This window comes from Mesoplodon bidens (genome assembly GCF_964165515.1).
Source record: "Mesoplodon bidens genome assembly, contig: HAP1_SCAFFOLD_227, whole genome shotgun sequence".
NCBI lineage: Eukaryota > Metazoa > Chordata > Mammalia > Artiodactyla > Ziphiidae > Mesoplodon > Mesoplodon bidens.
This window is the reverse complement of record NW_027671685.1, coordinates 487465-513447: the sequence shown is the minus strand read 5'-3', so window position 1 is coordinate 513447 and position 25983 is coordinate 487465. Positions and strand designations below refer to the sequence as shown.

At 41.5% G+C, this 25983-nt stretch overlaps 1 protein-coding gene across 6 annotated transcripts; it reads left to right on the top strand.

Annotated features, from left to right (window-relative positions):
* The first annotated feature begins 3263 nt into the window (after positions 1-3263).
* Positions 3264-24921, top strand: LOC308611187 (uncharacterized protein). 6 transcript variants are annotated; one of them, XM_081260064.1, is made up of 5 exons: positions 3635-3764; positions 4819-4906; positions 8796-8922; positions 9861-9995; positions 22461-24921. In XM_081260064.1, exons 2-5 carry the CDS (start codon positions 4874-4876, stop codon positions 23744-23746), a joined length of 1581 nt encoding a protein of 526 aa, XP_081116190.1. In that variant the 5' UTR covers positions 3635-3764; positions 4819-4873; the 3' UTR covers positions 23747-24921. The 6 variants fall into 6 exon arrangements, with proteins under 6 accessions (XP_081116187.1, XP_081116186.1, XP_081116188.1 ...); XM_081260061.1 differs by lacking the exon at positions 4819-4906 and having other exon boundaries at positions 3264-3764; positions 9864-9995; XM_081260060.1 differs by lacking the exon at positions 4819-4906 and having other exon boundaries at positions 3264-3764.
* Positions 24922-25983: the final 1062 nt, after the last annotated feature.

Sequence of the window (25983 nt, the reverse complement as noted above, 5' to 3'; positions counted from 1 at the left end):
GGTTGACAGTTCCTTTTCTTTCCATTTGAGAAAAACATGCTGCTTCCTTTGGCTTCCACAGTTCAGATGAGTGGGGGGTGGTTTCCCACTGGTGTTTGGTTACAGTAAGGTGGGTATTACCAAAAAAGTTCTCTGTGTTAGGCCACCATTTTCCCCAGTTTCAACTAAGGCAAATAGGCTTTTCTTAGAGTTTTGTTTTTTTCTTGTCTGGGTCTGTTGTTGGTTCTGGCTTGTAAGCTTCTGCAACACCCTAGCTGAGACATACAGGAGGTGATAAGGAAAACAAGGGAATTTACCACATGTCCTTCCCTGGCTCTAAAGTTCTCAGTTTGCCTTCTTCCTTCCACATTTCAGTCTTCCTGTGCTTGTTTGTTGTGTTATGTCCATGGATATTTAATTGTAAAAGGGATGACATGGGAGGAATGGGGCTACTCCATTTTGGGTCAAACCCCAGGTATGGAGTTTTCCTCAACATTTTATTATGAAAATTTTCAAACACAAAGTAAAGTTGAAAGAATTTTACAGTGAACACCCATATACCATCACCTAGATTCTACTAATAACATATTACTAAATCTGTTTTATCACGGTTCCTAAAAGATAAAACTTGGAAACAACAAAAATGTCCGTTGACAGTATAATAAGTAAAGCTACCTGCAATAATGGGGATAAATCTGACAAAATGTTTGGAGAACAAAGCACACAAAAAATATGACTATATGACTCTATTTTATAAAGTTAAAAACAAGTAAAACTATTACATAAGGATGTATGAGTAGGTAGTAAAACCATAAAGAAAAGCACAAAAAGGTCTATCACAAAAGTCATGATAGTATCTGATTAGTGATTAGGAAGAAGGCACTGAGTGTTAGTAGGGGGCTACCTCTCAAGTTGGATAGATGTTTACAGGGGTGATCTCTTTATAATCATGTGTTACACTGGATTATATGTTCTAATTGGCTTTCTGTATGTATATTTCACATTTTTTAATGTATGAGAAATATGACTCTATTTTTGTTTCATACTCACAAATGTGTATATGCACATACAACAGCATATATAAATAGCATATAAACATGTAACCAATGTTTCTGATGGATTTATTTCTTTATTACATGTTTCTTCATTCCATATACTGTGTGTAAATTTTTTTAACAATGAATGCATTATTTTCATAGACAGGATAAACAACAAAGCACTTTTCTCTTTAAAAAAATGTGCATATACAGTATTTCAAAATGATACCAAAAGTTTTAACATTTCAATAGGAAATGGGCAAAGTACATATACAGGCAATAATATATCTGCATGGTTCAATAAATATGATATTATATTTAATTTCAAATTAAATATAAAAATTTTGCTCTATTAAATAAAAAAAGAGCATTTTTTAAATCGTTAAAAAGAAAAAACCCAGAGTGGGCATGGGTGTCAGAAACTGCTTATGGAAATATAAATTGTAAAATCTTCCTGGAAGGCAACTAGGCAATGTACTTAGAATTCTACCAGTCCTTGATCCAGCAATTCAACTTCAGGGAATTTAAACTAAAAAGTAATTTTCGAGCTTCCCTGGTGGCGCAGTGGTTGAGAGTCCGCCTGCTGATGCAGGGGACACGGGTTCATGCCCCGGCCTGGGAAGATCCCACATGCCGCAGAGTGGCTAGGCCCGTGAGCCATGGCCACTGAGCCTGCGCGTCCGGAGCCTGTGCTCCGCAACGGGAGAGGCCACAATAGTGAGAGGACCGTGTACCACAAAAAAAAAAAAGAAACGAATTTTCGAGCTTCCCTGGTGGAGCAGTGGTTGAGAATCTGCCTGCCAACGCAGGGGACACGGGTTCGAGCCCTGGTCTGGGAGGATCCCACATGCCATGGAGCGACGGAGACCTTGAGCCACAACTACTGAGCCTGTGCGTCTGGAGCCTGTGCTCTGCAACAACAGAGGCCGAGATAGTGAGAGGCCCGCACACCACAATGAAGAGTGGTCCCCGCTCACCGCAAGTAGAGAAAGCCCTCGTACAGAAACAAAGACCCAACACAGCCAAAAATAAATAAATAAATAAATAAATAAATAAATATATAAATAAATAAAAATAATTTTAAAAGATATAGCTACAAGGATATTAATGGAGCAAAAAACTAGAAAAAATATAACTAACAGTAGGGTAAAATATTAGGTAAATACATTTAAATAAATAAGTTTAAATATGTTTAACAAAAGAATTTATTTAAATGCAATGGTTTGTACTGAAGTCACTGAAAACACTACTGACGGATAATATTTATTGGCCAGTTCAAATATTCAAGGCATATTCTTAAGTGGGGAAAAAACCCACACATAATTGTAACCAACATAGGTTACAATTGCTATCTGCAATATTCCATTTTGTTAAAAACAGATTGGTGTGACTATCAGAGAGATTAATATGGAGTTCAAAGGGCTGCTAAAAGATGTTCACCAAAATGTTAACCATTTATTTTTGTGTGGTGGCATCAAGTGCATCTTTCTTTATTTTATTTATCAAACCTTCTAAATGGGCCATGTGTTTCTTTACCAAAATAAAAATTTGTTGGTTTCTCGGTGCCTGAAATGGCCCTCCTCTCCTGCACTGCCTCTGACTCTTCCCTCCATTCTCACTCTCTCAGTGAGGCCTGCGAGGAGCCACCCTACTCACTTTCCCAAATGAGCCCCAAATCCCCACCACACTGCTCTTCTTTCACTTTTTCCCATAACACTTATCTCCTAAAATGTTATATAATGATATTCATGGCTTATTGTCTGCTCTCTACCTCCTTCCCCCACCCCCACCTCCAAAAACTCTTCTCCAGAGCAATGATCTCTCTTTTGCCCACTGAGGTATTTCAAATCCTTTACAATGGGGCTTGGCACATAGCAGGTGATCCATACATTTTTTTTCGAATATAAATTTCTTTCTTTATTTTTGGCTGCGTTGGGTCTTCGTTGCTGCTCACAGGCTTTCTCTAGGTGTGGTGTGAGGGGGGCTACTCTTCGTTGAGGTTTGTGGGCTTCTCATTGAGGTGGCTTCTCTTTCTTGCCGAGCATGGGCTCTAGGTGCACAGGCTTCAGTAGTTGTGGCACATGGACTCAGTAGCTCTGGCTCACCGGCTCTAAAGCACAGGCTCAGTAGTTCTGGAACACAGGTTTAGTTGCTCCAAGGCATGTGGGGTCTTCTGGGACCAGGACTCGAACCCGTGTTCCTTGCATTGGCAGGCGGATTCTCAACCACTTAGTCACCAGGGAAGTCCTCCATACACTCTTGTTGAAAGACTTACGGGGAAATAGGTTTGTTCTTGGCGGTTGTCTACTTGCCTTGCTCTCATTTACGCAGATGCAGAGCTACAAGTGACTGCCCTGTAGGAACCTCGGTTTCCTCCTGGAAGAACCGGGAACCCAGGAGCCAGCAGCCCAAGGAGCTCGACCACGAACCCAGAATGGGGTCTGGACAAGTGATAGGCTCAGCCAGGGCTCTCCTCGCAGACAAGCTCGAAGAACTACATTTCCCAGAATCTTTTGTTCTCGCATGGACTACATTTCCCAGAGGGGCTCGCGACTGTCCCTGCCCCGCCCCTCCCGGAGTTACGTGGGGCGTCGGGCGTCGGGCGTGGGCCGTTGGCTTGAGCTGATTACCCGCCAGAGGTCCGCCAGGGCGGCACCGCGTGGAGTCCCCAGCGGAAGCTTCTGTCCGGCCGTGGCAGTTCCGGAGCCTCCAGCCTGCGGCCCGCGGAACCCCCGATGCCTGGGCGAGGTGAGCGGCGGGGGGTAGGCAGGATGCGGGAGGGAGGACCGGGCTTCGGGAGGATCCGTCGCCGGGGCATGGGGCACAGGCCCAAGAGACGCGAGCCGGGTCTTTGTGGGCGCCGGCGGGCCGAGAGCCGGGCACCCCTGGCTCTGTTCGCCTGCCGCACCCAGCCATCCTACTGACGTGCCCCTGAACGAGACAGGTCGGACACATCGTCCCCATTGGCTGGACCCAGCCACCCTCCTGCTTCTTCCCAACCAGTTCCCAGCGCGCTACCTGCTCAGCGCCTGCCAGCATTTGAATTTGTTTCAGGCTGGCAGTGAACGTGAGAAAATTATTTCCTCCCCTTACCATCACCCCTGCACTCCCGAGTGACAGGCTTGTTTTACGCGAGAAGTGAGTCGCCAGCTTCTCCCAGTGGCAGAGCCAGGACTGGACCCAGGTCTTTGGTTTAATGTGCCCTTTCCTCAAGACAGCAGCCCCTCCCCGCCATAGGAGAGCTGATGTTTTCCCTTTTCAAAGCAGCTTTCGCTAGAAATCTGGAAATTGTTTCCTTGACAGGAGGGGGAGGAATTGGGTGGGAATGCTTGAGGTGGAGAAAAGTTGTCACATGCACGCAGGGAGGTTAGAGCAGGTGCTCTGGAGCCCGCGGTGCTTGGAACCCTGGTGCCACCCTCCCTGGCTGTGTGGACTGGGACAAGTTGCTCCCACTCTGCCCTCAGTTTCCTGATCTATAAAATGGGGTGCTGACAGTGCCAACTGTGCTGTGGGACTCGATGATGTATTGATAGGTAGTGCCTGGCATGCGGTGAGGCTCAGGGAGTTGCTGCTACTGCTGATAGAGTCCTAGGACTTTTCCTCTGAGCCAGGGAAAGAGCTGGGCCTGGACCAGGATGACCCAGCCCTTCTCTCTGGTCCTGTCTAGCCCTCGTTCCTTCTGACTTCCTTCTCTGGGGGCACTTGGCATCATTTTCAAGTGGTATAAAGGTTTCAGAGCTGCTGATTCTGAGGGGTGGAAAGCAGAAGGGGCTTCCTCCTGGTTCCCTTTTTCTTCTCTCAGATCTGGCTTCTGGAGACTTCTCCCATCCTAAGGTGAAACTGCCCAGAAAGAGGACATGGCTACTGAACAGAGGGAAGCAAGGTCTCAGGTGAGTTCATTGCCATCTCAGGTCTTAGAGATAGATGGGTTGTTTTTTTGTTATTTTACACTTAAACTGAAGTTTTCTCCCCAATACAGTCTTCACCAGGATTTGGAGCCCATGTCCTTCTGCCTTGGAAGAGTTGGTCCACCCTGGTGGATGTTGGATTGCATAGGGAATGCTTGCCTCCAACCCCCCAATCCATGGCCTGTGTTTCTCTTTTTTTTTCTAATAGACATTCTTTTATTCATTAATCTCAATTCACTGTATGATTACTGAATTGATAGGTAAGATGTCACATGTCTTATACCACATGGGGTCAGAACAAACAAACATGCACACTTGGCAGAGTTCCTTTCTGGCCTGTCTCCTTTGCTCAGTCGTGTCCCCCTCCCTACCCTTGGCCAGAATGCTTTTCTTTTTCTTTCCGCCCCTGAGAAATCCTCATGATACCTTCGCCAGGCTTTTCCCAGTCCATAGTTTTTAGTTTTTCTCCATCTTAACTTTCTGGATCATGTGCCTTGCTTCTGTCACTCTCTTGAAAACTGATGTTGACCTGCCATTTTCATCTTTATGTTGTGAGAATGAGGGTGGGACCCCATCCAGGTGAGCCACTGTGTGAACAAAGGATAGCCATGCTGGTGGGGATGTAGATGGAGAGGTCTCTTGACTCCAAGAGCAGAGAGAAGACTCCTCAGGAAGCAGCAGTGAGAGTTTCATGGGATATTGGTAGTGGAGAGGCAGTGTATACAGTGATTCCTCAGTGGGGCTTTTGAGCCAGATGGCCAGGTTTGTGCCCATCTCCTCTGTTGCTGTTAATGGGTCTTGGGCAAAAAACTCCACCTCTCTGTGCCTCAGTTTCTTACCTCTCTGTGCCTCAGTTTCTTCACCTGTAAAGTGAATACAACAACTGGGCCTACCTCAGAGGGTAGATGAGAGGATCCTGGGAGTTAGTGCATGGAAAGCATTCTTATCAGGGCCGGGCACATAGTAGATGTTCAATATGTGGTGGTTGTGGTAGCTAAACGATATTATTTTAGTTCATGATGTCTATCTATCTACTGTTGGTAGATAGAAATGACTATACAGTGTCCTTCCTTTACTCATCCTCATCTAACAATAGTAGTTAACATTGCTGGGGAATATCCTGAGGGCTTCACCTTTGTTCTCACTCTCATAGCGAAACAGAAGTTATTACCCCCATTTTACACTTGAAACTGAGGCTCAACGAAGTCAGGTAACCTGAAATCAAACCCAGGTATGTCTGGCCTCTAAGTTCATGTTAGTTATCATCCAGCCTTTCCTCTGGTACATCTTTCAGAACACAGGGCAGGCCTGGCTCCCAAATGACCAGAGTTCTCTGCAATGTGATGTTGTGTATCTTTTGGACCCATGAAATGTGGTAGTGGTTGATCTTCTGAGACTGTGGCTAGGACCTGCCTCTGCATATTTGGGCTACTGTTTTCTAAGCCCTTCCCATTCCATTCCAACAGAGCCAGGCTGCTCTCTTACCCAGAATCTTCTCCATCCCTGCTTGTGAGTCCTATGTGACATTTCTCCCTAACCTCACCTGCTGCCGATACATCAGTACTATGTGGAATTGTGTGTAAAACTCAGTGACAGGACGTTTAAGACCAGAGAGAGAATATACCTACCAAGTGCTGGGTTAAAAGAAAACTTCAGTTATCGTCTTGTCTCTGCCATTGGTAAAGTATGTGACCTGGTGTCTTAACTGCGCTGGACCTTGTGTTTCTCATCTCTAAAATGAGGATTGAACGAGGAAATAGTATATGGTCCTGTCCAGCGACACTTTTCTTGTTCATATTGTTTCACGTGTTTTTCTTGTCTGCCAGTTGGATTGTAAATTCTTTTGAGGGCAAAGATCATTTCTTGTATTCCCTGCCATGTGCCAATAAATTATCTTATTATACATGCACTGCATGTTAATGTTAAAAATCTCAGAGAATAAAAAAGTAAAATCACTCTTACCCCAACATCTTGAGATAATCATGGTCATACCTTTGGTATGCAGCCCTCAGAATAATTGTCTGTGTACCTTTATTTATTTATTATTTATTTATGTACATGTGTACATATGTATGTATGTATTTTTTATTTTATCATGTTAGCTTTTTATTTTGATAAAATATACATAAGATGAAATTTACCACTTTATCCATTTTTGAGTATATTGGCATTAAGTGCGTTCACAGTGTTGTGCTACCATCACTACTCTTTACCTCCATTGTATGGATTATCATTTATTACTTAACCCTATGAGATAGGCGTTGAGAGGCAGTTCCTTGGATTGGAATTCTACCTCTACCACTGACCAGCTGTGATATTGTGATTTATAATACGAAATATATATTTGGTCTTTGTCCCTGTTCCTGGCACATAATTTCCAAAACCCTTGTGATTTCCTAAGTGGTTAGTAATATGTGCTTTTTATCCCTGAAATTACTTCAGAGCCATGAAGGCACAATGGGTGTGTTTTGTATCCACACCAGAGTTTATGTTAATGAGGTTACTTTTGTACCCCACCGAAGGATGCGGGCTAATTGCCAGGGGAACCAACCTTGATTAAAGTGTTGGAATTTTCAGTCCTGCCCCCCAATAACCCCTCTTATCCATCTGTCACCACCCTAAGAGATGAAAGCTGAATCAGTCGCCAATGGTCAGTGATTTAATCAATCATGCCTATGTAATGAACCTCCATAGAAACCCAGAAGGGTTCAGAGTTCTTCCAGGTTGGTGAACATGTAGAGAGTCAGAGAGAATGGTGAATCCCGAGAGAGCATGGAAGCTGTGCACCCCTTCCCTGTGCTGCTCTTTCACCTGCCAGTTCCTATATCTTCTTTTATCATAAACCCGTAATCTAGTAAGTAAATGTTTTCCTGAGTTCTGTGAGCCACTCTGGCAAATTAATCAAACCTGAGGAGAGGGTTGTAGAAACCTCCAATTTATAGCCAGTCAGTCAGCAGCACAGGTAACAACCTGGACTTGTGATTGACATTGAAAGGGGGCCAGTCTTGTGGGAATCTGACACTATCTTCAGGTGTCAGAATTGAGTTTAATTGTAGGACACCCAGCTGGTGTCCCACAATTGCTTGGTGTGTGGAAACCCCCCCACATCTGGTGTCAGAAGTGAAGTAGTGTTGTATTAAGAGTAGCGGAGACATGCAGGAGGAGTGAGTTTTCCCTTCATACCAGCTGTGTGACTTGGATAAATTTCTCTTTGTTTTCTCTTGTGTAAAATGGACACAATAATAGTACCTTCTTCATAGGGTTGTTGTGAAGATAAAATAAAGATATACACTAAAGGTTAATATAAAGCTCTAAGAATAGTACTTAGCCTGAAAAAAAGCATTCAATAAATTATAGCTATTTTAATTTCCATTATTACTGTCCTCAAGCTTTAGGGAGCACAGAGTGCCTTCAGTTATTTAAACTAGCTCCCTCAGTGATTATTGAGGTTGTTTCCATTTCTTTGCTGTTACTAACACCATGATAAATGTCCTTGCATGTGCATTTTTGTTCAGTGTTCATTATCAAACAAATATAGTAATTGGAGAGTTAAAGAGTATGCACATTTTAAAGCTTCTAATGTATGTTATCAAATTGCCAACAGGAAGATTATTCTAATTAACACTCCCACTAATGGCCTTAATACCTCCACCCATCTCTTGTAGCAGTTAACTCGGGGCCTGGTTCATACTTCCTGCTACTCAGTATCTATTTGTCATGGGTCAGTTGTTCATTAAGCAAATGACCTGGAACCTTCAGAACCTAGAATAATATAGAAGCATTTCATGGTAGCCCGTCTACTCCCCACTGCCGCCTTTTTCACCCTGTGTGATGGGTAGTCCTGGGTGAGCTGAGATGCTTGTCTCTACAGGTGTCAGTGACGTTTGAAGATGTGGCTGTGTTCTTTACACGGGATGAGTGGAGAAAGCTGGCTCCTTCTCAGAGAAACTTGTACCAAGATGTGATGCTGGAGAACTATAGTAACCTTGTCTCATTGGGTAAGGAAATTTTCCCTGTAGATACAGAGTTCAGAAATTGGGATACCTCAGCATCTGATTTCCTGGGTAAAAGTCCTGGGTCATTAAAAACTTTAGCTGAGTTTTGCCTTAGCACTGTGCAAACTGGATCTCCATAAATAAACCTGAAAACCTTTTTCTCCCTCGTAGGTATGGAATTGCCCCATGGATGGGACAATCTACAGAGCTGCACATTAGAAATTCCCTCACTGCAGGCAACATTTTCCCACTATGACTGAACTATGATGTGTTTGCTCATCTCTTAACAGAGAGCATCCCTCAACCTTTTTCTTTGACCCAACACTGGCTTTTTTCAATTCTCTTTTACAGGGGTCAGCAAACATTTTCTGTAAAGGGCCAGGGAGTAAATATTTTCAGCTTTGTGGGCCACATATAGTCTCTGTAACGTATTCCTTTTCTTTTTTTTTTTGAACCATTCTTTGCTCAAGGGCCATGCATAAACAGACAGTGGCCTAGATTTGGCCTATGACCCATAGTTTGCTGACTGCTGCCATCTTTCAAAGGGAGTCAGATAGTGTTTTCTCATTTTAAACAAGCTACTTGGTACATAATCCTTTCCACAGATACCTGTTACAAATATTAATTTAATCTGTACATTTAACATACATTTAACAGTATATACATATTCCCTCTTGTATAGAAAGCTATTAGCACCCTGTTAATCAAGTCTGCATGCATGTTTATCATACTTCACTAACATATAACTAAATGTTACATTGCCCCTTGCTTTTACCCTAACACACCCCTCACATTGTGGGGGCACAACTGGAGAATCCCACAGAAGTTCTCTGTATCATCCTTAGAGTTTTCCGCTCAGATCTCAGATACCTCTTTGTGTCAAGGCAAAATCAAGTCTTTTTTTTCTTTTTCTTTTTTTTTTCTTCTTTTTGGTCTATGAGCAGGACTCCCATATTCCAAATCCGAGGTGATCTCCCTGTTGCAGCAAGGAGAAGATCCCTGGAAGGTAGAGAAAGAAAGCCCTGGAGGCTGCTCTCTAGGTGAGTGGGTGGGGAATGTCTGCAGGCAGCAGTCTGGTAAATGAGTGCATGTGCAACTCGGAGATGTTGGTCAGGGAATTTTCTGCACGTTCTCAGTCCTCAAGAAGTTTTGGAGAAGGGATGCTAAGGCCCCGAGTCACAAGCTTCCTCTTCTTCTCTGATAATTACTGCACAAGTGAATCTCTCAGGATCTTTTCTCTTGTTATTTCCTGTTGTTTCAGAGGAGGGCTACATTGTCATGCTTTCATTCAGCAAACTTAGTGCATTTAAGGAACTGCAGATAATTCATTCAGACTGAAGCTCAGGGTATATGGGAAAAGAAAGAGATGAGGAAGGAAATGAGATTAGAGAGCCAGGTGGGGACCACACTATGAAGTGCCTTGGTACAGTTCTTAGGGATGGGAACTGTCCATGGTTGACTGGAGATAATTCAAGAGTTTCAAGCAGAAGAGTTGTATGGTTGATATTTTAGAAAATATAGTCTGAGTCTGAGATACTTTAAACGTACTTCAGTAAAGGCTAAAGAAGCTGAGGTAGGTCCCTACACTGGCACACAACACCACAGTCAGAAAGCAGCAGCACTGGTGTGGGCGGAGCTCCAAGCTACGTGAAGGACTAAAGCAAGTTTCAGTGCATTATTATGACATATCGCCATTTATGTGTAAAGAAAATTACATGGGTGTTTGTCTATATGCATTATGTGCGTGTAAGTGCCGAGAGAAAGGTCGGGGAACACCTAAGCTGGTAACTAGTTACATTTGGATTGGGACTGAGAATGGGCATTGATGAAAGGGGACTTTAGTTACATGCAATGTTATTAAAATTTTCACAGAGAATATATTCATGAGTCCTTATTACACAGTTTCAATTAAATAAGAATGGTTACTTTGGAAACACTGTTGGTCCTAGATTTGAAGTGAGGAAAAAGAAGAGGTGGGAACCTTCTGGAGATTATTCCATAATGTAGGCAAGACATTACCTGGAGGAAGGCATGTGCAGTGAGTTCAGGAAAGAGGAGAGGTCCCTTTATTAAGGGTATAGGACAGGTTCGGTGTGGGATGGGTTTCATTTGAAATGTTAGTGAAATATGGGTAGAGGTCACCAGTGGACAGCTGTAGAAGGTAAACAGGGTCAGAACTCAACAGGGACGTCAGGGAGCCATCAGTGCAAAGGTGGCATTTGAAGCCTTGAGCTGAGCAGATGAGGGAACGGAGGAGAGGACAGAGTCCCAGGAAACCTCAGTGTTTATGAGGTGGGTTAAGAAGGAAGAATCTGTGGCTGAGCCTGAGAAGAAGTCACCAGAGGAGAAAACGGGCAGATTCGGCTGTCATGGAAGTTGAGGTCTGAGAGCTGTTGACCTGGGGAGGCCAGGGCTATGGGGGAGCAGGTTCTAAGCCTCGCTCACTGCTTTCCTGTCCCGTGATAAACAGCAGTGCAACCTTGGACAGAAGGATGCAGGTCCTGCCCTGGTGGAGCTCAGTGGAGGGGGAGGCTAATCGCACACAGGGCTGTGGAATGACAGCCTCCGGTGAGGACCTTGGGGGAAGAGCTGCAGGTGCTGTGAGAACGTGGAACAGGAGGGGTGCTGTGGGCAAGGCTTCCCAAGGAAGGGCCGGATCCCACATTGTGAGAAGCGTTCAGGCACAGGAAGAGCATGTCCGAGAGTCCAGACAAAGGAAGCCGGCATGTGGAGACGGGAGCAGGGAGAGGGGGCCGGGACCTGAGAGCCAGGCATAGCCTCTGAGGAGTTGAAGTACCCTGGCCACGAGCCCAGGTTTATATTCTGCAAGGATCAGCCTGCAACCAATGTGGAGCCACCTGGCATAGACGTAGTAGGACTTGTCTGAGGTTGCTGTCGGGTCCAGACGGGTCACTGATGACCCCTCACAATGCGGGCCCAGCAGAAGGGCTGTGGGACAGGCTGTCTTGATCCCTAAAGCACCCACACCTATAGTAGAGCTCGTTCTTCCCCGTATAATGTGAGATCTTTTGAGGTGGGAACCACACTTATCTCTCCTTATATCTTTTAACTGTCACTTGGGAGAAATATTCTAATTTTGTGGGAACTGCTAGAGACCACCACAAAGTAAACAGAGAACGCAGGCAGCAGGAAACCAGTGGAGAGTTTAGGAGGGGCGTCAGGTGTGGACTGAGTATGGCGTGGAAGATCAAAGGAAGAGACGGAAGAATTGTTCCCTTTCCATTTGCCTCGGGAGCCTCTGATCCATGAGGAGTCCCCCTTCCTGAGTGAAGTGTTAGTTGGATTAAACTGAATAGAAAGTATGACTGGAGTCGAAAGCTGTCCAGAGAGACCCTGAAGACACCTAGTGGTGATGTCAAGTCCTTCTCAGGGTTGGGAAACTGTCCCCAAAGGAAAACTCTGAGTGGGTGTCTGGAGGAAGTAAGGCCATCAGAGCCAAGCATTGTGTGCATTTCTCTTGATGGGATGAACCTCCTCTCTTTGGTCAAAGGAGACAGTCAGATGGGGCGTCCTGGGTGTGCTGGCGTGTGGTTGTGTCTCTCCTGCACCCCTGGCAAGTCTCCCATTTGCCTGGACTAAAGTGCCCTTGGAACAGTTTCCCTTCCAAGGGGAGCTCACTTCCCTGTGAGCTTAGGTGAGGGACCTGGATGTTCTTGGAAGTACCTTGATCATTAACTCTAGACCAGAACTAAAAACCAACCCTTTGAACAGCCGGTGACAGAAAAGCTTATGCTTCCAGGGTAGGACTCCTAGAACCTCTAATTGCCTCCAAGTGTATTTTTAAAATATAATTTTCACTTCAAAACTACTCACAAATAGGAAAAACAAGACAAAAAGGGAAAACAAACTGTCATCCCTGGATCTGTATGTTTCATGTTGAGAGATGGGAGGAAATGGCTCAAAGGGTACACGTCTCATCTGAATCTGTTACTTAAGAAATGAGTCCAAAGTCTAATCACTATTCTGGCATATTATGTATATAAGTTATATATATATAAAATAAGAATAATGTGATTCAATCAACTTGAAAGTCTCATGAGTTTGATTTACTCCTAACATGAAAATATTCTTTTATTAAAAAAATTTAAAATCCAGGGATGATCTAGGTAAACAGTTACCCCCAATGAAAAGGTGTTTTTCTTTCTTTGTCTTTTTCTCTTCCTTTGTTATATTTATGCAAGAATTCAGGGCAGACTGAACCTGGAAGGGTGGTCAGCTAAGGGGTTGCTTGTGGACTGCCTTCCACTCACCGAGACTTGCTGGGGCTTCATCTGCACAGAGAGTAGGGGTCTTTTTCTAATTTGCAGAAAGGTGCTGTAGGGGTTATAGCGGCAGCCTAATGAAACAACATGCAGTGATTTTAAGGAGTGAATTTCTTACAAGGTGAAAGTTGAGCCCAAATGCTCTGTAGCCCTGTTTACTATGTTTGATTTAGTCTTGTTCTCATCCCCTGCGGTCCTCTCCTGCCACCAACATCTACTGTCCTTGTAGCTGCCAGAATGGTCTATTTAAAAGATAGATCAGGTCATCTCACTCGCATGCTCAAAACCTCTAGTGGCTTCTATCACATAGAACACAATCCAAAGCCCCCAGCGTGGCCCTCAGAGGCCTTTGTGGTCTGGCTCCAGCTACCTCTTCGCCTTCACCTCCTTCCTCTCTGCCCTTCATTGGAGAACTCTAATCACCCTGGCCTCCTTGTAGTTCATCAGGAAGGCCAAGCAGGCTCCCACCTCAGGGCCTCTGCACTTGCTTTTTCCTCTCCTGGACCATTCTTCTTCCTGATGGACAGGAGCCCACTTGACTCACTTCCTCACACTATACAGGTTTCTGCTCAGATGGCACTTTGTCAGTTAGACACAGCTCATCCTTTGTTCTTTGTCCTCCACAGGACACAGGTCCTTTGTCCTCCACATTCTTTATCCCCTCACCATGCTTCATTTTCTCTCAGAGTACTTATTACTGCAAAATAGTACATATTTATTTATTATCAGCTCTTCCTCTGGATTGTAAATTCCCCCATGCTGGGTTGTCTGTTTCATTTGTTCCCATGTCCCCAGTACCTAAAATAGTGTCTGGTCAGAGTCAGCTTCCAGTTAGTGAATGTATGAATGACTTGGTTAGGTAGTCGTGATGGAGACAGAAAAAAGGGAACCAGTTGCAGAGATATTTGGCAGATAAAAGCAACAGGACTTGGAGATGGTTTAGATATGGAAGATAGAGGAGATGGAGTTGTCAAGGATGCGTGGTTGTTTTGTGGTTTGTTCTGGGATGGACAGTGATATCATTCACTGAGATAGTGGTGCTAGGAGATCAGATTTGGGGGATGGTATAAATATGGTTTTGGATGACTTAAATTGTCTTTGGTTGACCCAGTTATTCAAGTGGAGATGTCAAATAGCCTGTTTGATTTGGAGTTTCACACCTTATAATATACCCTGGGCATTAAATGTAAATTTGGGAGACCCTGTCACTAAAGATAATTGAAACAGTGGCTGAGTTTGAGTTAGCCTGTGGAGTGGATTCAGAGTACAGCAAGAGCAAGAAAGAGCCTAGGACTCAATCTTGAGGAACTCTGGCATTTCATGGCTAGGCAGAGAGAAATGAACCCATAGGGAAGACAAGGATAAGGTGTACTATAGAAGGAAACTCGGGAGTCTAGTGTCATTGAAGTCAAGTCTCATAAAGGATGGTATCAGTAGAGGTAGGGAAAAGTAGATGAACTTGAGACATATTTAGATGGCAGAATAAACAAGTCTTGGTAATTGATTAGCGGAGGGAGAGGTGTGAAGGATGCCTTTTAAAGTTTTGATTCAGAACTGGTGCCAATTACAGACAAAAAGGTTGTACAGGTTGGGGGGAGGAAATAATCATAAATTCAGTTGAGCTGTCTTTGAGACACTCAAGTTGCTGTTTTGAGCTGGGTTTTGTATAATTAGGTATGGAGAGTAGAGAAGTCTTGCCTAGAGTATGTTTATAGTTGAAGCTGGCCTGTGGAAAGAGTACAGAGTGAAAAGAATCAGGGGCCTAGCACTCAAACCTATGGAACTCCAAGGATTAAAGATCAGGTAGAGGAAAATGAGCACACAAAGGAGATTGAAGCTGGTGGAACATGAGAAGAATTTGGAGTTAAGTTCAGGGTCACTGTAGCTTAGGTAGTGAGCATCTGAAGGAAAGTGAGGGGTCACTATCAGATGCTGCTGAGAGGTAAGTTAGGTGGGGACTGAAGAGAGCATCTTGCCTTTGTCACATGAAGGTCATGGTTGCCTTAGAGTAATGGTAAGGACAGAAGCCAGAATGGAGCCCATGAGGGGTGAGTGAGCAGGAGGAGATGAATATGTGTGGGATACGACAAGGTGAGATGTGACAAGGAGGCAGTAGCTGGAGAGCTCTTCTATGCAAATATAAACAAATATTTCTTGTTTTTCTCTGTCCACTCAAATTATATTATACAGCACACATTATTCTGCCCCTTTCTCTTGATATATATTGAAACTCTTTCCATGTCAGTACATAAAGAGCTTCCTCATTCTAAGGAGTAGTTCTACGGCCTTCAGCTAGCTCTCTTCTTGGCTGGCAGAAGAGGTGATTTTGGTTGTATGTGGCTTTGGATAATGTTAGCCCATTGGGTCCAGTTTGGGCTAGAATTTTATAAATGCTATGGTTTCTAATTAGCAATATGGATATTGGTTTAAAGCTGTACCTTTATCGTGTACCCATATGATGTCCTGGTGTATTACAGTTAGAGTTAATCCAACTGTCCATCAAAGGAATCTGGTTGAATAAGCTGAGGGACATTCTCATGGTGGAATTCTCACTGTAAATAAGAATGAGGAAGAATTCTGTAAATTCCACTGTGGGGTGATAATATTACTAAGTAGGGGAAAGTGCAGAACAGAACAGTGAGAGTAGGAGTTTTATCAAAGGAAGGAGGAGATACCAAAAAAGAAAAAGTGTATATTTGCTTATATTAAAAAAAATAGAGAAGCCAAATAAAAAAAGGATAAAAGCAGATCTATAAAAATGGTTACCTATAAGGTGAAGGAAGGAAAAGAAAAAGTATTGAGAGAACAAGGATAGAATGTAGAATTTTTTTAGGTATCTTGTTTTTATAATGTTGACTTTGGAACCATAAAAATGTTTTATAGGGCTTCCCTGGTGGCGCAGTGGTTGAGAGTGCGCCTGCCGATGCAGGGGTTCGTGCCCCGGTCCGGGAAGATACCACATGCCGCAGAGCGGCTGGGCCGTGAGCCATGGCCACTGAGCCTGCGTGTCCAGAGCCTGTGCTCCACAGCGGGAGAGGTCACAACAGTGAGAGGCCCAAGTACCGCAAAAAAATAAAAAAATTATAAATTATAAAACAAGATTAAACAAAAATGAAAAAGTGTTCCATAAATATTGAAAGCAAAATGAAACAAATGACCCTAATTGTGTTTCAGGTTGTTGGCTTAGTCACAGAGAAAAATAATCTCAAATGCTTTTAAATCACAGCAGCTTGAATAAAGATCCTTAGTGATTTATATAAATATTATGGTTTATAATAAGACATATATATTTGGTACAGAGCTCCTAAAACCCTGGGAATTCGTAGGTGATGAGAGCCACAACGGTGTCTTTGTTATGTTAATGAGGTTTCTTTTGGACCCTATCTTAGGATGGGGCCTGGTTGCCAGGACCAATCATGTGATTAGAGGTTTGAAAGTTGACCTCCAGGGAGGGGAGGGGGACTGGAGGTTGAATTAGTTGCCAGTGGCCAATGATTTAATCAATCATGCCTTTATAATGGCGCCTCCATAGAAACCCAAAAGGACAGATTCAGAAAGCTTCTGGGTTGATGAATATGTGGAGATCTGGGGAGAGTGGTGTACTTAGAGAGGGCTTAGAAATTCCATGCCCTTTCCCCATACATTGACCTGTGCATCTCTTCCATCTGTTCCCAAGTTATATCCTCTTATAATTACCTGGTGATCTAGTAAGCAGAATGTTTCTCTGAGTTCCATGAGCCACTGTAGCAAATTAACCAAACGTAAGAAGGGGGTTGTGGGAACCTCTGATTTATAGCCAGTTGGTCAGAAGTACAGATGATAACCTGGGTTTGTGACTGGTGTCTGAGGGAGGCAGGGGGCAGTCTTGTAGGACTGAACGCTTATCCTGTGGGATATGATGCTATCTCCAGGTAGATAATGTCAGAGTTGAGCTGAATTGAGGACACCCAGTTGGTATCCAAGAATTGCTTATTATTGATGTGGAAACCGCCCCCCCACCACCACATTGGAATTGGGTGAAGAACATGTAATTAATGCCTTACAGGCAAAAATAACTTCAAACAATAATGTTGATTTTGGTGGTTATAATAAAAATATGTGGTTATGTTTACAAATAGAGTTCTTATCTTTGAGAAATGTGTCTGAAGTATTATTGATGAAATGATATAATACGGAGTTAGTGTACTTGAGCATATGCTAATGAAAGAGATGTAAGGGAGTTGTATTAATTTTCTCACCTGCTCCAACAACGTGCCACAAACTGTGTGGCTTTACACAACAGAAATTTATTGTCTCACAGTTTTGTGGGACCATGCTCCCTCTGAAACTCCAGGTAGAATCCTTCCTTGCCTCTCCCTACCTTCTGGATGTGGCCAGTGGTCCTTGTTCCTTGGCTTGCAGCTGCATCACTCCAGTCTCTGCTTCTCTTGTCACTTGGTGTTCCCCTGGGGTATCTTGACATGGTCTTTCTGTGCTTGCCTGTGTCCAAATTTCCCTTTTATAAAGACACCAGTCATATTAGAACCTACCCTAATCACCTCATCTCAACTTGATTGAATCTGCAAAGTTACTTAACCTTACCAAATAAGGTTATATTCTGAGTTATTGGAAATTAGGACTTCAACATATCTTTTTTGGGTGATGCAATTCAACCCATAATAAGGTAATAGATGAAACAGCATTAGTGATTGTTGATGCTGGCTTGGCAATTCATTGTACAATTCACTCTACTTTTGTACATGCTGAACATCTTCCATAATAAAAAGCGTTAAAAATCAGAATTACCAACAACAGAATTTCTAAAACAGCATTTCTCTTTTTCACCAACACAGGCATTCTGGAATACATTTACAGATGTGTAGTTCTGCCCCCATCGTGGTGTTGTGTGTAATTCTCAGCATATAGCTCCCTCAATTCTCTGACTCTAGAAAACCTTATGAGACTGCAAATGCATGTGACATTTTTATAGGAATAATTTTGAATCTGACCACCTGTAGGATAAGGTGGGAAGGATATAGGTCTGGAAAGTTGGCTTGGGTTCAAAGATTTTGATGCTGCCTTTAGCCCTCACACTATCCCTCCATCTAATCTATGGCTAATCCTTTAAAATCCCATTTTAGACATTTCTTCCCCCAAATTCTGGCCACCACTAGTACGCCTTCCCAGCTTGTACTTGCTACTATCTGAGGGTAGTTTGGATGTTGTTGTAAGCTCACATTTTCATCCATTTCTGTCTTGTGTTTTTGTTGTATAAATGACCACACTTCTCCTTTTTTGTCTCTAATGCCAAACTGGGAGCTCCTTAAAGAAGTTAACTGTTTCTTTTCATTACCAGATCTGGAATGTCTTGTGGATCACATGCCTAAGATAGAGCCTGACATGTTGTAGGTGCTTTTTAAGTATTTGATGAATGAATTAAATAAGGAGCAGTCAGTGCTTTTTGAAATAATAAGAGGAGTTCTATATAGTAAGAAGGTTAAGTTCAGTGGGAAGTAATACTAGAAAGGTGAGAAACAGGTCAGAGGATCAACTTGAAGGTCAATAGCAATAGTCACTATTGAGTAAGGAGATCCTGAACTTGGATGTATTAATGATGGTTGTTAGAGACATCTTAGTGAAGAGATTCAAGGGAATTTGATGACTGACTAGACTTGGAATGCAGGGGAGAGAAGCTTCTGAGATGAAACTAAGAATTCATTGTAAAGGAGCTGAAGAAGTTATGATATAATTCAGAACTTGGAAACACAAAAAGAGTTTGAAAGGAATGCACTGGATTCGGATTTGGACAAGCTGAATTTGAAGAAAAATACTCAAATGAAGAGTCTAGCAGGCAGCTGGAAATACCTCTGTAAAGTGTTTTGAGGCTCAGGATAGTCATTCAGATAGGAGGTGTGGGAGTGGATGAAATCATCTAGGGAGAGCAGGTTGAAGAGAGACTCACAGAGATTCATAAGCACCAAGGGAGGAGAAACTAGACCTAATGACAGGAACTAGTCAGGGCGGTGGTCATTGGCAAAATCACCTGTACTCTAAACTTCTGACCTAAGTCATAACCTTGTTCATGAGTTAGCTCAGGCCCAGGCTTGATTCTGGGAGAGAGCAAAAGTTGAACTGCGCTTCAGGAGACACATCTTAGACCTACAGAAAACTTTAAGCAGACCATAAAGAACAGTTAGGATGTCCATAATCCAGGACTCATGTCCCCTTCATTGGGAAACATGACTGTTTTAAGTTATTAGTCCCATTCTGGACTAAGGCATTGGCACTTGAAGTAGAGTCGAGGTGAGTTTCCCAGTATTGGTATGGACCCTTGTAGCTATAATTACTTCCATTAAAAAATAAAAACTCCCCATGTCCTGTTTCTCTATTCTCCTTTAAACAGAACTTTTCAAAAGCATTTCTATACTTGATGTGTCCATGTTCTCACCTCCCATTGTTTCTTCTGTGCACTCCACTAGGGCTTTCTTCCTTACTATTCCATGAAAAGCAGTTATTAAATCACAAACAGTCTCCATCTTGGCACAATCAGGGTTAAGTTTTTAATTCTTAAATTGTTTAACAAAGTTGATCATTGCCTCCTCACTGGAGTACTTTCTTCCTTTGGCTTCTGGACCACCATATTCTTCTGCTTTTCTTCGTTTTCTTGCCCTCTAGTATTACAATGCCTAAGTGATTTTTTCAGTTCTTCAGCTTTTTTGCTTTTTTGGCTGCGTTGAGTCTTCATTGCTGCGCACGGGCTTTCTCTAGTTGCAGCAAGCGTGGGTTCTTTGTTGCGGTGTGTGGACTTCTCATTGTGATGGCTTCCCTTGTTGCAGAGCACGGGCTCCAGGTGCACAGGCTCAGCAGTTGTGGATCATTACCTGGTCCATAGTAGGCAGTTAATAAATATTTGTGAATGGAAAGGATGTCTCCAGCATATGCAAAGATAACAAAATAAGAAAAAAACATGTAGTGCTCCAGAAACTGCATGTAGTTCAGCATACATGGTAAGAAACCAGGGGAGGGAGATGAGTACCAAGGTGAATGAAGATCAGATCATGAAACACCTTGTTGACCATGTTAAGTACTCTGGACCTTACTTATATACAAATCATTGAAGATAAGTTGGAGGATCTTACAGAAGTTTGCAACATGGTAAGATGTGGATTTTAGATTACTGTGGCTACAGTGTGGAGACTGAATTGACAGCAAGATTTGAGGTGGGGAGACTTGTTAGGAGTCTATGGTGGAACAGTAAAGCATGAGAAACAGAGTACCATTTAGGTACCCGAGCCCAGTGCTCAGGGCTCTAGTAAAGTTGTTGGTTGTAAAACTGCAGTCTTTACATACAGACCTAAGGCAGGGTCTCTAACTTTGCCTTATAAACTACAATCCAAAATTTTGGAATCTTGCTATCTTCTTCCCAGCTCGTGTAGTAACCTAGAACCAATGACTGATGAAAGTACTCCATTTTTACCACTGCCTCCCACACTTGTGCCCAAATAATGTTATTGAAATTTGGATCACTTAAGCAAGACTTAGATGGAAAAGGAAATTGAAAGGTGTTGAACAGAAAATAAAGAACTCCTCTTTCTGTTACAACAAATAGTAAAGATTAGAGAGCAGATAGGTTTTGTGATTGGCTAAGTGAAAAAGAGCTATTACACAAAATGCACATTATGGTCTCTTCCAGAAGATGTGGTTCCTAATTTAATGAGTGATTTATTGATACTTATCTATATATGTATTTTAAAATGAGTGTTATTCTCACTTGCTCGGCTTGGCAAATATCAGTGCCTTAAAAAAATAGTAAAGATGGGTGCATATAAAATTAGTCAGAGAGGGTGTGTAGAGTTGGGGGGAAAATCCCAAACCCTAGGGAAAGCAGTTTTAAAGTGGAAATAGAAAGTTACTCATGAAGGAAACTGAGAAGTTAACACTGGTAGAAGAAAAGAGAAAAGCAGAATATATTATGTTCACCAAGCAGATAGAATCTGTAAACAGGTGAGAAAGTGAATGTCAGATAGGAATCTCAAAATACAGTGAGTTGCAAAGGAGCCCTTTAAATGGTTACTCTAGCCCAGGAGAAAATGCCAAAATATATGTATACCTATTCCCCACCAGAATTTAATATTCAATGAATTGTGTCCTTACCCAACTTTAAAATTTATTGAATTTAATTCTGTTTTTTACCACCTTATCATGTTAGCCCTTTTTACCTTTTTATGTTTATTCCTGTCTTATTGATCTTTGACTCTTTTCTGTGCTGCTTGCATAGCATCTCTTGCTTGATAAATGAGCAAGGCTGCTTTCTTATCTTGCAACTTTTGGCTTCATGCCTACCTGTTGGCACCTCTGTAGATTAATTCAGTAATTACTTCCTGTTTGAACTGGCTCTGAAACCCTCCCACTGCTTGTATAATGTACTGTCCTGGAAGGCAACTTCTCATGCAAGTCTTGAATCCCCTGTGTGTGTGTGTGTGTATGTGTGTGTGTGTGTGTGTATGAAATTAATATATAAATAATTGAGATTATTTGACATTGTTCAAATTAGGTATATATAAGTTATTAAGGAAGGTTAACAAAACAAACATTTTGTGTATAGTTCAGATGCCATTAGGAGGATCTGTAGGTTAATAGGGCATGCTAATCTGCTTGCAGAGAACATTAGGGTAGAAAAGGAAAGTGAAAAATATTTAGATATAGATATATATAATTACATATATAGAATATATAGATATATATTTTTAACACTGTGGTGAGTGCCTATAATAACAGGAATGCTCTATGGAAACTCACAGTCAAGAAGGGGCTCAGAGCTAACTTTTGAACTGAATCTGAAGGATACAAAGGAATTTGGCATGAGGGAAAAGGGATGAAGACTTTCCAGGTTAGGAATGATTACACAAAGAAGAAAAATGTCATGAAGATAATTTAGGATTCTATCATAGGCTTTGGACTCTGATCCCAGGCTGCCTTTTCCAATTCATGGCTCCCCTTTGAATCCCTCTTCTCCATTTTCCATTAGCCAATTCTTCTGATCACTCTTACACTCACCCTCTTTAAATGTGTTGTTTAATCTTTTCTCCACCCTGTTGTTCTCAACTCCTGTTGATTGTTTCTCTGTACTGCTTAAATCTCCTAAGTTTTTCTTCTTACTGTTTTTGGCCATATACCAAGACCTTATTTAAATACCATCATTATTCAGTCTATACATTAGTCTCAGTAGCCAAATGCTGTATCACATGGAACATCTTCAGTTTTTTCTTTCCCTTCCAGGATGGAAGAACAGTTATAAAACCAAAAAGTCAACTGAAACACAAGGTTCTTCATTTCAGGAGCTGATAATGAAAAGATCCAAAAGGAGTGGACCCTGGGACTTCAAATTAGAAAACCCCTGCAAATATGAAGACAGATTAGAGAAAAAGCAGAAGAAAAAAGAAAGTGTTCAGATAGTTTCAGTCGCTCACAAAAAAATCCTCACTGTAGAAAGAAAACATAAAAATTCTGAATTTGGCCAAAACTTCAGCCCAAAGTCAGTCCTTGTTAGGCAACAGATGGTTCCCAGAGAAAAAAACCCACCAAAATGTGAAATACAAGGAAACAGCTTCAAACAGAATTCCAATTTATTTAATCAACAAAAAATCAACACAGCCAGGAAACGTTATAAATGTAGTATGTGTGAGAAAACCTTCACTAATACTTCATCCCTTCGTAAACATGAGAAAAACCATAGTGGAGATAAATTGTTTAAATGTAAAGACTGTTCAAAAGCCTTTAACGAAAGTTCAGCTCTTATTCAACATCAAATAACTCATACTGGAGAGAAACCATATATATGTAAAGAATGTGGGAAAGCCTTCACTCTCAGTACATCCCTTTATAAACACCTAAGAACACACACTGTGGAGAAATCCTATAGATGTAAAGAATGCAGTAAATCCTTCAGCAGAAGGTCAGGCCTTTTTATACATCAAAAAATCCAGGCTGGAGAAAACCTCTATAAATATAATCCAGGTAGGAAGGCATCTAGTTGCAACACATCCCTTCCTGGATGTCAGAGAATGAATTCCAGAAAGAAGTCCTATTTATGTAATGAATGTGGCAATACCTTTAAGTCTAGTTCATCCCTTTGTTATCATCAGAGGATACACACAGGAGAGAAACCTTTTAAATGTAGTGAATGTGGGAGAGCCTTCAGTCAGAGTGCATCTCTTATTCAACATGAAAGAATTCACACTGGAGAAAAGCCTTATAGATGTAATGAATGTGGAAAAGGTTTCACTTCTATTTCACGACTTAACAGACACCGAATAATTCATAATGGTGAGAAGTTTTATAATTGTAATGAATGTGGTAAAGCCTTAAGTTCCCACTCAACACTTATTATTCATGAAAGAATTCATACTGGAGAGAAACCATGTAAATGTAAAGTGTGTGGGAAAGCCTTCAAAGTTCAGCTCTCATTCAACATCAGAGAATGCATACTGGAGAAAGACCCTATAAATGTAATGAGTGTGGGAAAACATTCAGGTGTAACTCATCCCTTAGTAATCATCAGATAATTCACACAGGAGAGAAACCATATCGATGTGAAGAATGTGGGATATCTTTTGGCCAAAGATCAGCTCTTATTCAACATCGAAGGATTCATACAGGAGAGAAACCCTTCAAATGTAATACATGTGGGAAAACTTTTAGACAAAGCTCATCACGTATTGCCCATCAGAGAATTCATACTGGAGAGAAACCCTATGAATGTAATACATGTGGGAAACTTTTCAATCACAGGTCATCTCTTACTAATCATCATACAATTCATATTGAAGAGAACCCCTAGAAAGTAGGTTTGCATGTGTGACATTCTGAAAGCAAAGCTCATCAGAATACATGAAAGTGATGTAATAAATGTAATGGATATGAAAAGCCATTCTACGATTTAGTCATCAAATAATAAATTCCAAGGATAAACCTATGTAATAGATAATGAGAAAAGTGGAAATTGTTCAGTCCTATCAGACACTTTATAATAACCTAAAATGAAGAATTCCTGACTGGAGACATTGACTTTGGGCATTTGTAAAGTAATTGTTTTCTCTACAGCATCGCATGCTGCATATCATATGTCATTGTTGTAAACATCTGGGTGATGAGGGGAAGTGTGCACTGGATTTCCTGTTAAACTGTAAACTTAATACTTTTTAAAAAATAACTGACATTGTAATAGTATATAAAAGATGTGGTCAAAGAAATTATACATTTTTAGAGAAAAGGACCAAATGAAAGTTAAAAATGAATTGTAAACTACCTCTGACTTTCTGGGGTTTGTCCTTTTCGTGACTTGATGTCATACTTTGTGTCTGGATTTCATTTAAAAGTAGAAATAAAAGTCTGTTCTCTTCCTTTGTTCTAGTAATTGCTGTGAATTGGAAATTTTCTACACAATTTTTAATTCTGTTCTCAGAATTATTTTTTTCTCTGAAGTCATTTATTATGAAATTATACATGCTATATACTGTGAGCTGTCATCTTAAGTATATTAAATGGAAAAATAAGCAATTTTCAAGTTTAAAGCTATTAAATTATATTTAATATATATTATACATATATATTTAATAACATATATTCTAAATTCACAGCAGAAGGGGCTGTCAAAAGTAGTTTAATGAATCTAGCATATGTGCCAAAATATTGAAAGGTACATCAATCACTTCATGAAATAAAGAGTATGTTTTTCCTACTTGGTGTTCTCTAGTGTCAAACAATTTTAAGAAAACAAAAGGAGTAATTTATAAGCAACTCAGTAGTTTGGTTGGTTGGTTGCTTGAGTCCCAGCTTTGGGACTGCACACTGGGAATTTTAAGAAAAAATTAACAGGCCTTCAAGAAGCCATGAATGGAGGAAAGGGGATGGAGGACTATCAGATGAGTAAAGCAAATTATTATGTCACTGTATGTAAGTGTGGTTGTTTTAACAGGCAGATAGATAGGTTGTGACAATATGTTGCAGTGCAAGAAAGTTGTAGAGATGTGGACATGATGAAGGAGAGATTGAATGTAACCAAGGAAACCTGGTGACATCAGAGAAAGCTTTCCAGAGGCAATGATGCCTGAGCCAGGTTTTGAAAGAATAATAAGAACTCTCCAGAGGATGAGATAAGCATTCCAAATAGGAGAGGTAGAGGTGAGTAATACCATGACACCTTTATGGAAACTCAAGTATAGAACTAATGAGCAGGAGAATGGCAGATGTTAAAGTCTGAGTAGAAGGCAGAGGCCAGATTACAAAGGGCCTATTTGCCATGAAAAGTAGTTTGGATTTTATCCTGAAATTGATGGAGTCAGTTAAAAATGTTAAGCAAGGAACATTGTTCTGGCAACGATGTATAGAGGGTGAATTTAGTATGTATTAAAGCTGTATAGACTGATGCCTAGAAATCTGGGCTATGGTAATTCAAGTGATAGGTGAATGAGAGTCCAAACTCAAGCAGGGATAGCATATATGGAGAACAGGAGACAAGATAATGGATTAGAAACAAGTCATGGTGTTCACAAGCAAAGAGATGAGGTTGGTGAATGAGAAGGCTAAGCTGACTCAAAGGTAGGGTTGCCAGGTATCCTGTGTATACTGGATATGTCTCGTATTGAATGATTTTGAACTGCATTCTGTATTGATTTTGTCAGGTCACCCTTATTGTAATAAGTTGTGCTTTTTCCCAGTAATGAAAATCGAGCAGTTGAAACTATTTTTCTGCTTCAGTAATTGGCACTTAAATGACTTAGGTGGCAATGCTAGCTGAAAA